The sequence below is a fragment of the Sycon ciliatum genome, chromosome 4 (assembly GCF_964019385.1).
Source record: "Sycon ciliatum chromosome 4, ocSycCili1.1, whole genome shotgun sequence".
Classification (NCBI taxonomy): Eukaryota; Metazoa; Porifera; class Calcarea; order Leucosolenida; family Sycettidae; genus Sycon; species Sycon ciliatum.
Genome location: NC_088646.1, coordinates 5303231 through 5317125, shown reverse-complemented (window position 1 = coordinate 5317125; position 13895 = coordinate 5303231). Strand labels below are relative to the sequence as shown.

Below are 13895 nucleotides of genomic sequence, written 5' to 3'. Positions count from 1 at the left end.
CATGTTGTTAGAACTGATGGAAATGCTTTTTCCCTTGATTAGCTACATCATTGTATAGCAAAAAACGTTTCAATGAGATACTGAAGTAACGTCTTCTGCATAGCTATGGGACCGGCGCTGACTCTGCCGATCACGGGCGTTCTGGAGTCGACGGGATGTCTGTCCTGACGTTTCCTGGGACCGGCGCTGACTCTGCCGATCACGGGCGTTCTTCTTATTCTTATTATTATTATACTGACGGCAACTAAGTTCCATTAGGATTGCATTTACTCGTCTCCCTACTTCGTATTTCTTTCCAGAAAATCTCCCCATACAGCAGGGAGTCGTTTACATAATAATTATGACTCCCTGCTATACATCTACATGACTGTATATACGTTACAATTATTATGCTATCGGCCTACATGCGATTCCCGGGCTGGTCGACAGGCGGCCCAGCCAGCCTGCTAGTGGGATCTCGGCCTCGCACACAAATCCACACAAAATGTTACTGCACTGAATGCATTCCCCCGATACACTTCGCATATATACTCATTCTCTTGATGGTACCGTACTCTTGATGGTACGGGACAGGTACGGGATAGCGCCAGGCATGTCGATGGCACAAACCAGGGAGTAGTACAATACCGGTATTGTATCACTCCCTGGCACAAACAAACAAAAATATTGTGGCCAGCTGTCTTTGTTGGTACAGTACAGTACGGGACAGATACGGGATAGCGCCAGGCGTGACACAAACAAACAAACAAACAAACAAACACCAAATTAAAGCTGTGTGGACCCTGGCTAGCGCCAGACGTTACTGAAGTAACGTCTTCTGCATAGCTACGGGAATAAATGGAATTGGTTCAGATTTGCAGTGAGACTGGAATGGGTGTGTCCACCCAAGCTTCTTTTCTGTATATATTTGAATCGACACATGCCAAGAACTGCCACTTTAACATAAAAGCAGAATGGCTTTTAAGGATACCGATCACTTCCAAGATCAGGGTAGACCCCAGTGGTACTGCTGGGGTCTACCCCGACCTTGGAAGAGTGATCGGTATGCTTCAAAGCCGTTCTGCTTGTATGTTAAAGTAGCGAATTTCGGCAAGTTAGCTGTGTTTTCGTAGTCAATTACTACTACATCCCATTGCCCAGTTACACAGTACAGTATGTATGTGCTATAAGCTAGCCAACCCATTTGTTTTGCATGATCTCATAGCCATATCCAATACAATCTTACAACCAATATTACATGCGCATATACATGTACACGCATGTGTAAAACTGCGACCATATGGATATGCTTGTAGATGCACAGATGCACAGATGTACAGATGCACAGATGTACAGATGTACATGCAGACATCACTGTACAGCACAGGTAGTGTCGGCATAGCGTGCCTTCAAATGCTGAACGCGGCAAGTTCACAACCATGTACGGCCAATAGCCATACCGGACCATGTGAACCCGAAAGAGGAAAGAAAACTTGCATTGCGCCGCACTGCAATAATGGCTGCTGTAGTGATATTAGGTGCACGGTCTCTTTCCTTTTTCGGGTTCAGGCGCGCGTGTGTGTGTGTGGGGGGGGGGGGAGAGGAAGGCATATGCCCCCCCCCCCGAGTCAGACACTGACAAGCTACTGTACCTGATCAGCTTCGTCCTGCAATGCACTGGCCAGGGATTCAAGTGATGAGGATCTACTCATGAGTGCCAGACCCTGTCCCTGACTCTGTGTGGCTGCAGGCACAATGGGGTTCTAGTTTACAGTAGTTGATACGAAGAGAGCACAAGTGCAGACACACACATACACAAACACGTACACACACATACGCACACATGCACACACACACACACACACACACACACACACACACACACACACACACACACGCACACACACACACACACGCAAGTATGCACGTACACATATTGGTCTACACATAAGTATCAGAACTGAATATGAATATCCAGTGCTGACCAATGCACTAATCACAATATCCAGTGCTGACCAATGCACTAATCACAATATCCAGTGCTGACCAATGCACTAATCACAATATCCAGTGCTGACCAATGCACTAATCACAATATCCAGTGCTGACCAATGCACTAATCACAATATCCAGTGCTGACCAATGCACTAATCACAATATCCAGTGCTGACCAATGCACTAATCAGTAATCACAATATCCAGTGCTGACCAATGCACTAATCACAATATCCAGTGCTGACCAATGCACTAATCACAATATCCAGTGCTGACCAGTCCACTAATCACAATATCCAGTGCTGACCAGTGCACTAATCACAATATCCAGTGCTGACCAATGTACTAATCACAATATCCAGTGCTCACCAATGCACTAATCACCACCAAACCCTCAGAATCCTGAACCTTATCTGAGTGCACAGCCCGGATTTTTGTTTCCGGAGACCATGCAACACTTTGCATATTGGTTTATGACTGTGTGACTCCCTCCTCTCAAAACAAGTCGACGTTAATACATCACCAGCACTAGGCCAGGCGCGTGCCCCGTATGGGTTCCTGGGTGCCCGAACCCCCCCCCCCCCTTTTCGCTCAAAATGCAGGATTTTGCTTCATTTTTTGAAAATTTTCCCGGGGGAGGCCCCCGGAACACCCCCCCCCCCCTTGAAGGGCACCGGCGCACACGCCTGCGTAGGCTGCTTGTGTACTGCACATGATAGTCACGGATGTATGTACTGCTTACTGATTCTTTGGAAGGCGATGGAATTCCAGAGAAGGATTGTGAGCCAGACATGCCAGAACTGGAGCGACTGGCACGGGTTGTAGCGGCTGCCAGGGACGCCTCCAGCTCCTGCTGCTTCTTCACAAGGGAGCGCTTGGAGGACAACGCCTGCTTCAGGCGCCGGTCTTTATCCTAGCACGGCAGGCAGAATGAAACACTATACTGAATGAATATCACAAACAGACCTACATGGCCAAACATTATACTGAATGGATATCACAAACAGACCTACATGACCAAACACCATGACAGTGCCACTGACCTCAGCAAGCAAGTCACAGATATGAAACGCTACGAAAGAAGACGCGGTAGATGGCATTTGGATGCCATACTAAATAAAGGATTCCAATATCAACCGGTACAATTCAATTCTGATACGCCTACTCACAGTCATGTTCTGCTTCAAGTCTGCGATGGTCCGAAGATGCTCACGATATTGATGCCGCAGTGATTCCAACTCTTCTTTCTATTATCCATACAAGGCACATACACCATATTCATACACCATATTCAAACTCAAAAACGTGTCGTTCTCAAAGCAGTCCACGGACATTCACTCCAAAGTGAAACAACAAATTTGAAAGCCTAACACATAGCAATCAGCGGCAGTTCTAATGATTACCAGTCAGATTTGAAGAAGCCTGTAGCTAACCATTCTCCCCAAAAACAATACCGGTAGCCCAAAGCCTAACATGGGATTCGATGCTTCATAATTCTCATTCAAATACCTGTTGTTCTGAGAGACGGGACTGTCCAGTGAACTTTCGTGTCTTCGTCGTCAGGGCATCAAAGTCCTGCAGGAGAGTGTCGTGTTTGGATTTCTAAACAACGACATTGACAAAGACAAGGTCAGAACCTCATTAGTGTTGTTAAGTCCACAAAGAGAAGATAGAAATCTATTTTAGATCTATGGTTCAACAAAAATGCTTGCACATTAGTTCCACAACACATAGCAACATTCATGTTGACAGGAGAAAAACCACACGGTCCAATTGGCAGAATTTCAGTGTCTACTCCACAAATTGAAAAATCCGAATAGCGACAATGGCAGATGTTTCAGAGTGCTCGGCAAAGCACTGCTCATAAGTATAGGCTTCACGCCATAGCCACACCATAGCGTCCGTCGACTAACCAGTGATTTATAGTTCTCTGAATTCTGCTTGTTCTGGTCCTCCAGGCGTCGATGCTTAGCAATGAGTGCATTGTACTTCTTCATCAGGTCTTTGGACTTCTCCTCCAAAGGTTCATTGGACAGCTTGGCCTCCAGAAGTTGTTTTTCCTGGTGCACAAGGAAAGGTGCAAGCATGCAAACATGTATACGCACGTGCACACACACACACACACACACACACACACACACACACACACACACACACACACACACACACACACACACACACATACACACACACATCGCACCGCATTCATCAATGCCCATAATGACTCCGTACTACACGGCATTCCTTTGCCTGAGCACAGGAGTATGAACAGATAAACTACTAAAATCCCTGTTCAAGTGATCCTTACTGGCACAACGAAAATAAACCTCATGCAGGAAAGCTGGCATGTTATTTTCGGAGCCAGAAGTCTTCCATGGGTGTTTCAAGTCATAGTGTTGCTGAGAGATCATGAGGCAATAAGTGGTAGCAAAGCCTGGAGCTAAAGTTCATTGGAGAAGTTAAACATTCATGTACTTACCAGGCCCTTCTTCTCTGTTGTCATGGAGCTCAATCCCTCCTCCAAGCGCCGCGCTAGGATGCTAAGCTCTGAGTTACGCTGAATGAGCTGCTTCTCTCTCTCACCATACTGCTTCTTCTGCTGCTCAGCCGCATGGATGATGGAAGGCAGACAAGATATTTAGCAACATGTCAGCCAACGCATTACCCAGTGCGTGTGTGTGTGTGCATGTGTGTGTATATATATATATGTGTGCATGTGTGTGTGTGTGTGTGTGTATCTGCCTTGGGGGATAAAATGCTGCGGGCCTTCTACGCTTCCCAAGTTTTACGCCCGTACTATCATTATCGTCTGCCCCACTCCCCCCCCCCCCCCACTCCCCCACCCTTCCCCCACCATTCCCCCCACTCCCCTTCCCTTCCATGCTACACTCTTCTCTTTCACTTGTCAGTGTGACAGTCTCACCTCTTCCTCCTCCTCACCCCTCCCCCCCCCCCCCCCGCTACACCTTTCTTATTGCTTTGTGTGATTTTGGAAATCAGTGACCACTTGATCATAGCCAACTGTAAACCAGCCATTATTCTAACCAGGCGCATATTTAACGATTTCCCAAAATTGACTGGTTTACGTGTACCAAAGGTAACCATTCTCACTCATTCTCAACGCTCAATAGGACAGTATATGTATCGATTTCTGCATAATGATTTCTATTTTAACGACGGTTTTCTCCTCGTTAACTCGTTAGAGTTAGCACTTCGTTATATATAATATTATGGCTTTCACAGTATTCACAGTCGTCGGTATTCATTCATTTTGCACAACACACGAAAAGAAATTGAATGCTTCCATGTAACCTTTAAATTCAGAAGGAGACCAGGATTTCAGCGATTGTGAAGTACAAGCCTATTTTTTGGTGCGGTAACTTGAATCTCACAGAATCAGTCTTGTGACTACTTCCATTACACTGGTGAGTACATGTAAAGTTATGGCTGTCACCAAACTCTTCCTTAAGAACGGGCACAATTGCAAACATTCTCAGCCTCTTACCATTGGCGATGTCGCCGAATCAAAGCTGATATCTCCGATGCCAGCAATGGCTGCCCGCGGTGACATCCGTGCCCAGCTGTCGGCTTCCTTCACGCGAGACAAGTTCTCTTCGAGTGTCTCCTTCTCCATCTGCACCTGCGATTTCTTACGCTTGGCATCGACGAGCTCTTTCTCTTTGCGAGACAGTGCCTCCTGCTTTTCTAGTAGTTCGTCACGCTGCATGACACGTTTGAGAAGCAAGAACACCATGCTTGAATACATGCACAGGCTGAGTGTAACATGTTGGACTGCTGATGGCACGTTACAAGGCGGAGGACGCACTTGGTCAAAACAAAGAGCTCCTGACTACAACCATTAAGTGGTTGGTAGAGCCCCAGTGTTGCGACCATCCGAACAGTATGGACTAGAGCCTCGGTGTTGCGACCATCCGGGCCGTATGGGGTATAGACCCGGTCCGGACCCTCAGTATGCTAGGGAGCGGGGAATTGAAATAATATGTTACTTGTCCTGGAGGACTGGTGTCTGTTAGGTACTTTGTTCATTGTTGGATGTCCGTACTATGTAATGCCTCAGTGCGATGTACAGTAGCAGCAGCAGCACATAGATCACTGCGTGGGGCGATATCAGATTCTGTGTCATTCCATTGTACGAACCTACACTTATGTAATCATGTCCACCATTTTTATAGGTATGCTCTGTGCTCGTCACAGTGTTTTTCATCACATCATTTGCTACATTGCTGCAACCTATTCTTCGTGCACACGTGGACACACAAATACACACACACACACACACACACACACATGTACACACACACACGCATGCACTCACACACGTCCGTACAACCCCCCCCCCCCCCCCCAAACCCGCCTACTCCACCCCAGCCAGGCCAGAGAGCATGCAAACAGAACAGTAATACCTACCATTTTCCTATTCTCTTGTTGCGAAGCACGCTTCATTTTCGCCATCTCTGTCTGGTGCTCTTCATGCATGCGGCGGATATCATCCGCTTTGGACTTATCTGCTACCTGCAGCTCTTTCATACGCTGCTCAGCTCTTGTCTTGGCATCAGAGAGCTCAAACACCTCCTGCTGTAGTTTCTTTTTCTCCTGATCGAACTGTTGATGTGCCTCTTCACGCACTTTGCGCGATGTACTCTTCCGTACATTGTCTAGCTCTTCGGATTTCTCCCTTTCCCACTGCTGTTTCTGAGTACGAATCTTATCCTCACATTCCCGCACCACGCGACGTGCCTCAGTTTCGTACTCCCTCGCACAGGCCTCCTGCAGCGTCTGAAGCTGCTCCTTGTGCTCACGGCTGGTCTTCTGCTTCAGCTCTTCAGCTGCCTGCTTGCTACGCGCTGTCTCCTCGTCCCGTGCTCTCTTGACCGAGGTGACCTTCTCCCTCTCCAGTCGCTTGACGTTATTGCGTTCGGTCTCAGCTTCTGCCTTTAGGCGCATGATGTGTTCCCGCATCTCCTCGTTCGTCCGCCGCAAACTGGCGTTGGTCCAAGAAGACGGTCCATCTCCACCGGCCCCCGGCCCCAGCGACTCGTCCATTTCGCTTGCCATACGACCAGCTGGGCACGGAGATCAAGATTCAAGGCCGTGTGTACGGATGCATGTACGCAACCACCGGTACTGAAAGAAAACAAAACTAACTTTACGGCCTGTCCCAAGTCAGTGGGCATTGAGCATTGGAGTAGTGCTCGGGATGGAAGTCAAGTAACGTCTTGATGATCAGGCAAGCTGAACAAATAATTAATCCCCTGGTATTTCAATCACAAGCGCGTAGACGCGACTGGGGGACTGCAAGGCGGACCGGGCAACGAAGACAGGACCGCCCGACTGCACTAGCACTACTCACTAGTCTACAGGCTACAGCTGCAGTAGACCTACAGACTCAGTGCTATTTCAAGTCCTGAATTTCCTCTTTACTCGAGTAGACATGGTAGATCTAGTACCAAACCTCAGAGTGAAATGGAGAGTATCGTCCGTGCAATCACTGCAATTGCTAATCAGGATTGGTTGCAGTAGTAATACCAGAATGGCTCTCAGATCAGGAGGAGAACCGGCGCGTTCTCAGCTCAGCGATGCGCGAGATCTACGCATCTATCTGACGACGAGTAGGAGTAGGATCGATTTTGACACAGCTCGGCAGATCTACACTACATACAAAGTCTACAGCCTACACTACACAGTCTACAGTACAGCTAACCAGTTACCTTTTCATGGTCACCACGGTGATCATGGGGATCTGAACTAACTAATTACTTGCTATCTCGTCACTATCATGTCAGATCTGCTACATCTCGCGCTCATGTTGCAGTGCGAGTCGTTTACTCGTTTTGGTAGACCGTGTCCGTGGTAGCCATGGTCATGATGCGTCATGGTAGACCAGACTAAAAAAGACTAAAATTTAGTCTTGTTTTTAGCAGAGCGATCGATCATTATCATGCCTATCAGGCCAGGGATATTCAGGAGTATGCCCTCTGACTCTGAGCCTGAGGGCCTGAGGCTGAGGCTCTGTAAAAATCAGTCATCATCACGATCATGGTATTATCCGGCAGTACTACTATCCGGTAGTACTACTAGTCTACATGATGTGATGCCTTATACCCGTGGTTGTTTCTCCTCGTGTTGATTCAGTGAATCTTGAACCCCTGGACCCCTGTGTTGAACGCTCGTGTGAAGCTCGCAGCCTGAAGTGAAGGGGTTTAAAAGGGTGGTCAGTTACGTAACGCAGGTCTCACGTGCACCTATTCGGCTTCATGCTGATCATGATAGTAGCACTGAGCTGACAGCTAGCTAGGTACCCACCCACTTTTTTTATCGACAACTCAAGTCACTGTCAAGATGACTTCTGCTTGCCCTAGTCTAGATCGCCCTGTACTCAGGCTGTAGCTGTGCAGGCTGTACTGTTGCAGATATCTTCATCGTGAAAGCGTGCGTGCTAAAGCCAAGGCTAAACACACCGTATCATATCAGTGGGCATGAACCAGGGCGGCAGGAGTCAGGAAAGAATGGAGCAAGGTTCGTCATTGCAAGGAGTCATGAAAGTGGTGAGATTCAGAGAATTAAGAGCTTTACTTACCACGCATAGTGGAAAAGGTGTGACTACATGCAACGGAAAACTACAAAATTTGTAGTTTTCCGTAGTTTCAAGCTCTTTACCACGACCAATCATCATCATCAGGACTCAAGGATTTCACAAAGCAGTTTCAGTCCGGCTTTCTCATGAATCAGGTGAAGAACACGCGGCTACAAGAACCAACAGTACATAAACTCTTCTGGAGGCTTTTGCTCGAACCAAAGTAACGTATGCAATCAATATTATTAATAGCATCCAGGTTGGTAAGCATCACCACAATGTGATAAATAATGAAGAAATAGCATGCGCAAGGGAGGGAAAGATGTAAAGACTTTTTAATGTGAAAACCCTGACGCGGACAAAGTACAGAGCTTATATCCGCTCAGTGCAAACTACTTTGCAGGGTACACATCGTCCATCGCTTCACCAGTTTGTGAGACAAGCAAGAATTCGAAACGTATCACGGGAAATTCCGTCACTCACCACAGGGACTCAGCAGGCGGCTGACCCTTTGGCCAAAGCTACCGCATTAAACGCCCAGTTTGCCTCTGTGACTCGGCCAGATGACACGTTGCTCTCTATTCCCTCTATTCTCACTCCCTCGGAGCCCTCAGCTTGTTTCACGTCCGTCATCACCACAACTGCCACTGTCCGGCGTCATCTGAATAAGCTTCCGACGTGCAAGGCATCTGGTCCCGACGGCATCCCCAACCGGGTCCTCAAGGCCCTGGCACCATCCATAGCATTCCCTTAGGCTTTGTGCCATATTTTCAACATGTCATTTACCATGGGCATATTCCCTTCCGCATGGAAAACAGCGAAAGTCATACCTGTATACAAGAAAGGTTCCCGCCACGAACCTGCAAACTACCGCCCTATCTCTCTTCTCTTCCTATCTCTCTTCTTCCCTGCGTGTCCAAAGTATGTGAACGCATCTTTTATGATCACTTATACAGACATGTTTCGCCGTTTCTGAGTCCAGCACAATCTGGGTTTCGTAAAGGCGACTCCACCTCCCTTCAACTGACCCGCATCGTGCAGCAGGTGTGCCAGCATAGGGATAACAGAGCGCTTGCTGGTATTTGCTTCTTTGACTTGGCCAAGGCGTTTGATACCGTCTGGCATCGAGGACTTTTGGCAAAGCTCGAGCATGCATTCAGGGTACGTAAACAACCACTCTCCTGGCTGAAATCTTATCTCTCTGGGCGTTATCAGTACGTAACTGTGCTTGGCACATCCTCGGCTGCAGAGCCAGTAATAGGCGTTCCTCAAGAGTCAAGGATCAATTCTTGATCCCCTACTATTTATAATTTACGGAAACGACTTACCTGCAGTCTTCCCTGGTCCCTGTTTGCTGACGACACGACCCTTCTCACTTCATCAGCTTCCCTCACTGGCCTGAAAAACAACTTGCGTGCTGGCATTCAGGATGTTCTTTCCTGGATGTCGTCCTGGAGATTGTCCCCAAATCTATCAAAAACAAAGATCATGCTCTTCCCGCCCCAGCCAGAGTTCACAACCCTCATCCATGCCAACTTTCCAAATCCAAATGACATAGTGTCTTCTCACAAACACCTTGGCATTGTGATTGACTCTGCACTCTCTTGGGTACCCCACATCGAATATATCTGTAAAAAAATCAAGTAAATCCTCAGGAATTCTCTCCCCCCCCCCCCCCACTGCTCCTACCTCCCACTTTCTTGCAAGCTTCATTTTTATTTAGCCTACCTTCGCCCAATATTTGATTATGCCGATACGTCTTGGGTTGGATTATCCTCTTCCGCTGCTGCAAAGCTTGAAATACACCACAAGAAAATCCTTAAAATTCTCCTCCGTCAACCACGCATGCTCTCATCATCCGCCCTATATAAAATCGCTCACACAACCCCGTTATCACATGGACGCAGTGCACACCTGGCTTCTCTTGCCCCTTCTAATAAGCTTGAGTTGTGCCCACCTCATCTCATGTGTTTTAATTGGTTCTCTTCTCTAAGTACTAGAAACTCGCTCTTACTCCCTAAGTGTAACTCATCCGCTCTTTTGCGCTCCCCTCTCTTTATTGCTTTTTCTGTTTGGCTCACTCTACCCAGAGAAGTTAAGGATCTGACCTCACTCCGCCTGTGCCGCCCCTTATTTACTACGACATAAATAGCTCATTATCCACATGTCCTTTGCGTCTCTGTGTTTTTCACTGTTTTTATTTGACATTATCTTTCTTTACGGAGTTGTTGTTGCTGTTCATTTTGCTACTCTTTCTTTTTCCCTCCCCTAATTTTTATTTATCGCCGTGGTTGGCAATCACCCACTCTCTTAACATTATACTCATAAAAAGGACACACTTCAGGCTCATTACAAACATCTTAACATTGGCCGGTGTTTCCACCGAGTCTTGAGATGTTGTAATAAATATAAATATAATTCCAGAAAAATGTGCTTCGAGTAATGAGGCTGATATCAAGTGTTATCCGCTGGACAGCTGAACTACTAGTACTCTCGGCGCTCGAGATCGGTCGTTGCATGTTGCAGGGGGCAGTTTAGAACTGGTTGTTAACCTTCACACTACAAATGTAGGACCGTATTTCACCACTGCATGTTTTTTTTAATTTCGGCCAGTCGGCTACTATCATTTCGTTTTGCATGGGGGTTAGCCAAGGGGAAGTAGCCGTGCAGGGGTGTAAGCCCGCCTTTCGGCACCGGGAGTTGCAGCTCGCTCAGCATGGCTATTCCAAGTACTCCACCTACGATGTATGCGTGTGGATGATTGCGCCCCGAGCATGGCAAAATATGATTTTAAATCGGTCCCAAGTGAAAATTACGAGATACATAGAGAGAGAGAGAGAGAGAGAGAGAGAGAGAGAGAGAGAGAGAGAGAGAGAGAGAGAGAGAGAGAGAGAGAGAGAGAGAGAGAGAGAGAAACAGACAGACAGACAGAGACAGACAGAGACAGACAGAGACAGACAGACATAGAGAGAGAAACAGATTTTAAATCGGTCCCAAGTGAAAATTACGAGATACATAGAGAGGGAGAGAGAGAGAGAGAGAGAGAGAGAGAGAGAGAGAGAGAGAGCGAGAGAGAGAGAGAGAGAGAGAGAGAGAGAGAGAGAAACAGACAGACAGACAGAGACAGACAGAGACAGACAGACATAGAGAGAGAAACAGACAGACATACACAGATAGAGACAGAGAGAGACATACACCTGTACATAGACACAGGCAGAGAGACGGAGAGATAGTGATTGAGAGTGAGAGTGAGTGGGAGAGAGAAAAGATTGCGCAAGTGGGAGAGAGAGAGAGAGAAAGTAAGTGAGATAGACAGATGAAGAGAGAAGGTTGGGGAAGGGGGAGGAAGGAGAGGAGCAAGAAGATGAAAGAGGATAGAGACATGAAGAAAGTAGTGCAAGGTACAGAAACATTTGAAGAGTAATAGGGAACGGCATACAGCGGTGGTATGTTTTTTTTAAATAATTATACCTGAAGAAACAATGTATACATGAGGCCAAGAGTATTCGAGCAAATGAGTAGAAGGATAGGGTTGAAAATAGCATGAAATATAAGGTACAAACGTATTGAAATTGCCGTTTCGGTGGAGTTGAGATAGTAGAGGAACAGGTGATTCGTCAGAATCGTCTATTGTGACTTGGATTAGGAAAGGGAACATAATCAGTAGAAAACTGGGGTATGACGTGAAGGAGACATGAAACCATGTACGGGGCGGTATTAGTATTATGCCATTACTTTATGAAGTGCTTTGCGATTCTTCTTATCCACAATTGTCACATCTGTTACAAGCATTATACATGGTATTCGTCTAGATAAGCCTCGGTTGGTTGAAAACATGTTGTTTGGTTGAAAACATGTTACAAGGCGGAGGACGCACTGTGTTCGAAAACAGTGCTCCTTACTACAACCAGTTACCTGCACGTTTGCAGAGCACCGGTCTTGCGACCATTTGAACCCCCTGGTTGTGACCCTCATTATACTAGGGAGTTGTAGCGTCTTCTTGTTGTGTTTTATACTGTCAGTGCTAAACGTGGAGGTCACAAGTTGTAGTAAGGAGCACTGCTTTCGAACACAGTGCGTCCTCCGCCTTGGAACATGCTGCCAACCAAACAAGAATTATAATACTTGTAGTGCATTCAAACCGCCATTATTTGCAGAAAAAACGAACAGTGCCAAAAGCATTATTAGCAAAATACACTAGCATTACATGTAGCCACCGATGTCTATCAGCAATATACAATGCCAGTTATGCATCACTAGTTAGTTGTCAGGAAAGAAGAATGCAGAAACTACTTCGAAGTACATTGTATCCAATTGGCTTCCTCTGCGCGTTGATATCCGGGCACATGTGATAACGGTATTTTGGGGTGGCATCATGGCCAGACGCTCCAACTCCTGTAGGCTCTGGATCGATGCGGACAAATCAGTCTGACTACATAAAGGCTATTATAAAGTAACTCTGTACGCGAACCCTGAAATATTCTCGTGTAGGAAAGGGAATCTGTTGTTGTTGTTGTTGTTGTTGTTGTTGTTGTTGTTGTTGTTGTTGTTGTTGTTGTTGTTGTTGTTGTTGTTGTTGTTGTTGTTGTTGTTGTGTATCGTGTGATGGTGTTTATAGTGGGAATCAAAACAGGCATACACGTTAGCCTGATAACAATGGACCCACAGGGGTCCCCGGGAATATAAAACCCCGTAAGTGAAGGTGCGGAAAAGTAGAAAATAGATAAGAAAGTAATAATTATAACACCTGGTAGGCGCCATCGAGCCGAGCACAAGCTATTACCCAACAGCTATATAAATAATTTTAAATTATATTAATTTCGGCCAGTCGGCTACTACTTATCATTAAGTTTTCGTCTTGGGGGTTTAGTAATAGACAAGGGGAAGTAGCCATGTAGGGGCATTAGCCCGCCTTTCGGCACCGGGAGTTGCAGCTCGCTCGACTCTACTCTACTGAGTGAAGAGAACCCACACCTTGGCTTGATCTGGTGAGCTGCGTCGTGAGGATTTTTGCAGTCAGAGATGTGCGACTGCGGCTCAATATGGTGCTTGCTTGCTTTGCGTTGTCGAATTGTGGTTTGACCGTTCTGTCTGGTCTTTCCGTCCCGTTATCATACCAGGCCAGCATTTCATGAAGCCTTGGAATGTAGCTTGTGCTTGGCTCGATGGCGCTTACCTCCCCCTCTTTGGAATTCGCACTAATATCCATGAACCTTCCAAGTAACAATAGTCAATAGTTGGAAGGCCGTTGGTTAGCGCTATAGTATAGTAGACTAGTGCTCAAGCTGACTTTCATGCCGTGTAATGTCTCAGCACTCCTTGCCAG

The 13895-nt window shown here is 46.7% G+C and overlaps 1 protein-coding gene across 1 annotated transcript in view; it reads right to left on the bottom strand.

Moving 5' to 3' along the window:
* Positions 1-7606, bottom strand: part of LOC135814069 (plectin-like) — a 36739-nt gene extending 29133 nt beyond the window's left edge. The window contains exons 1-8 of the mRNA XM_065327129.1: positions 6403-7606; positions 5480-5695; positions 4454-4573; positions 3888-4034; positions 3484-3576; positions 3144-3221; positions 2717-2887; positions 1632-1742 (exon numbers count right to left, since the gene is read on the bottom strand). Of these exons, the coding sequence (XP_065183201.1) occupies positions 1632-1742; positions 2717-2887; positions 3144-3221; positions 3484-3576; positions 3888-4034; positions 4454-4573; positions 5480-5695; positions 6403-7050 (1584 nt within the window). The 5' untranslated portion in view covers positions 7051-7606. The remainder of the gene's footprint in view (positions 1-1631; positions 1743-2716; positions 2888-3143; positions 3222-3483; positions 3577-3887; positions 4035-4453; positions 4574-5479; positions 5696-6402) is intronic.
* Between the last annotated feature and the right edge of the window lie 6289 nt (positions 7607-13895).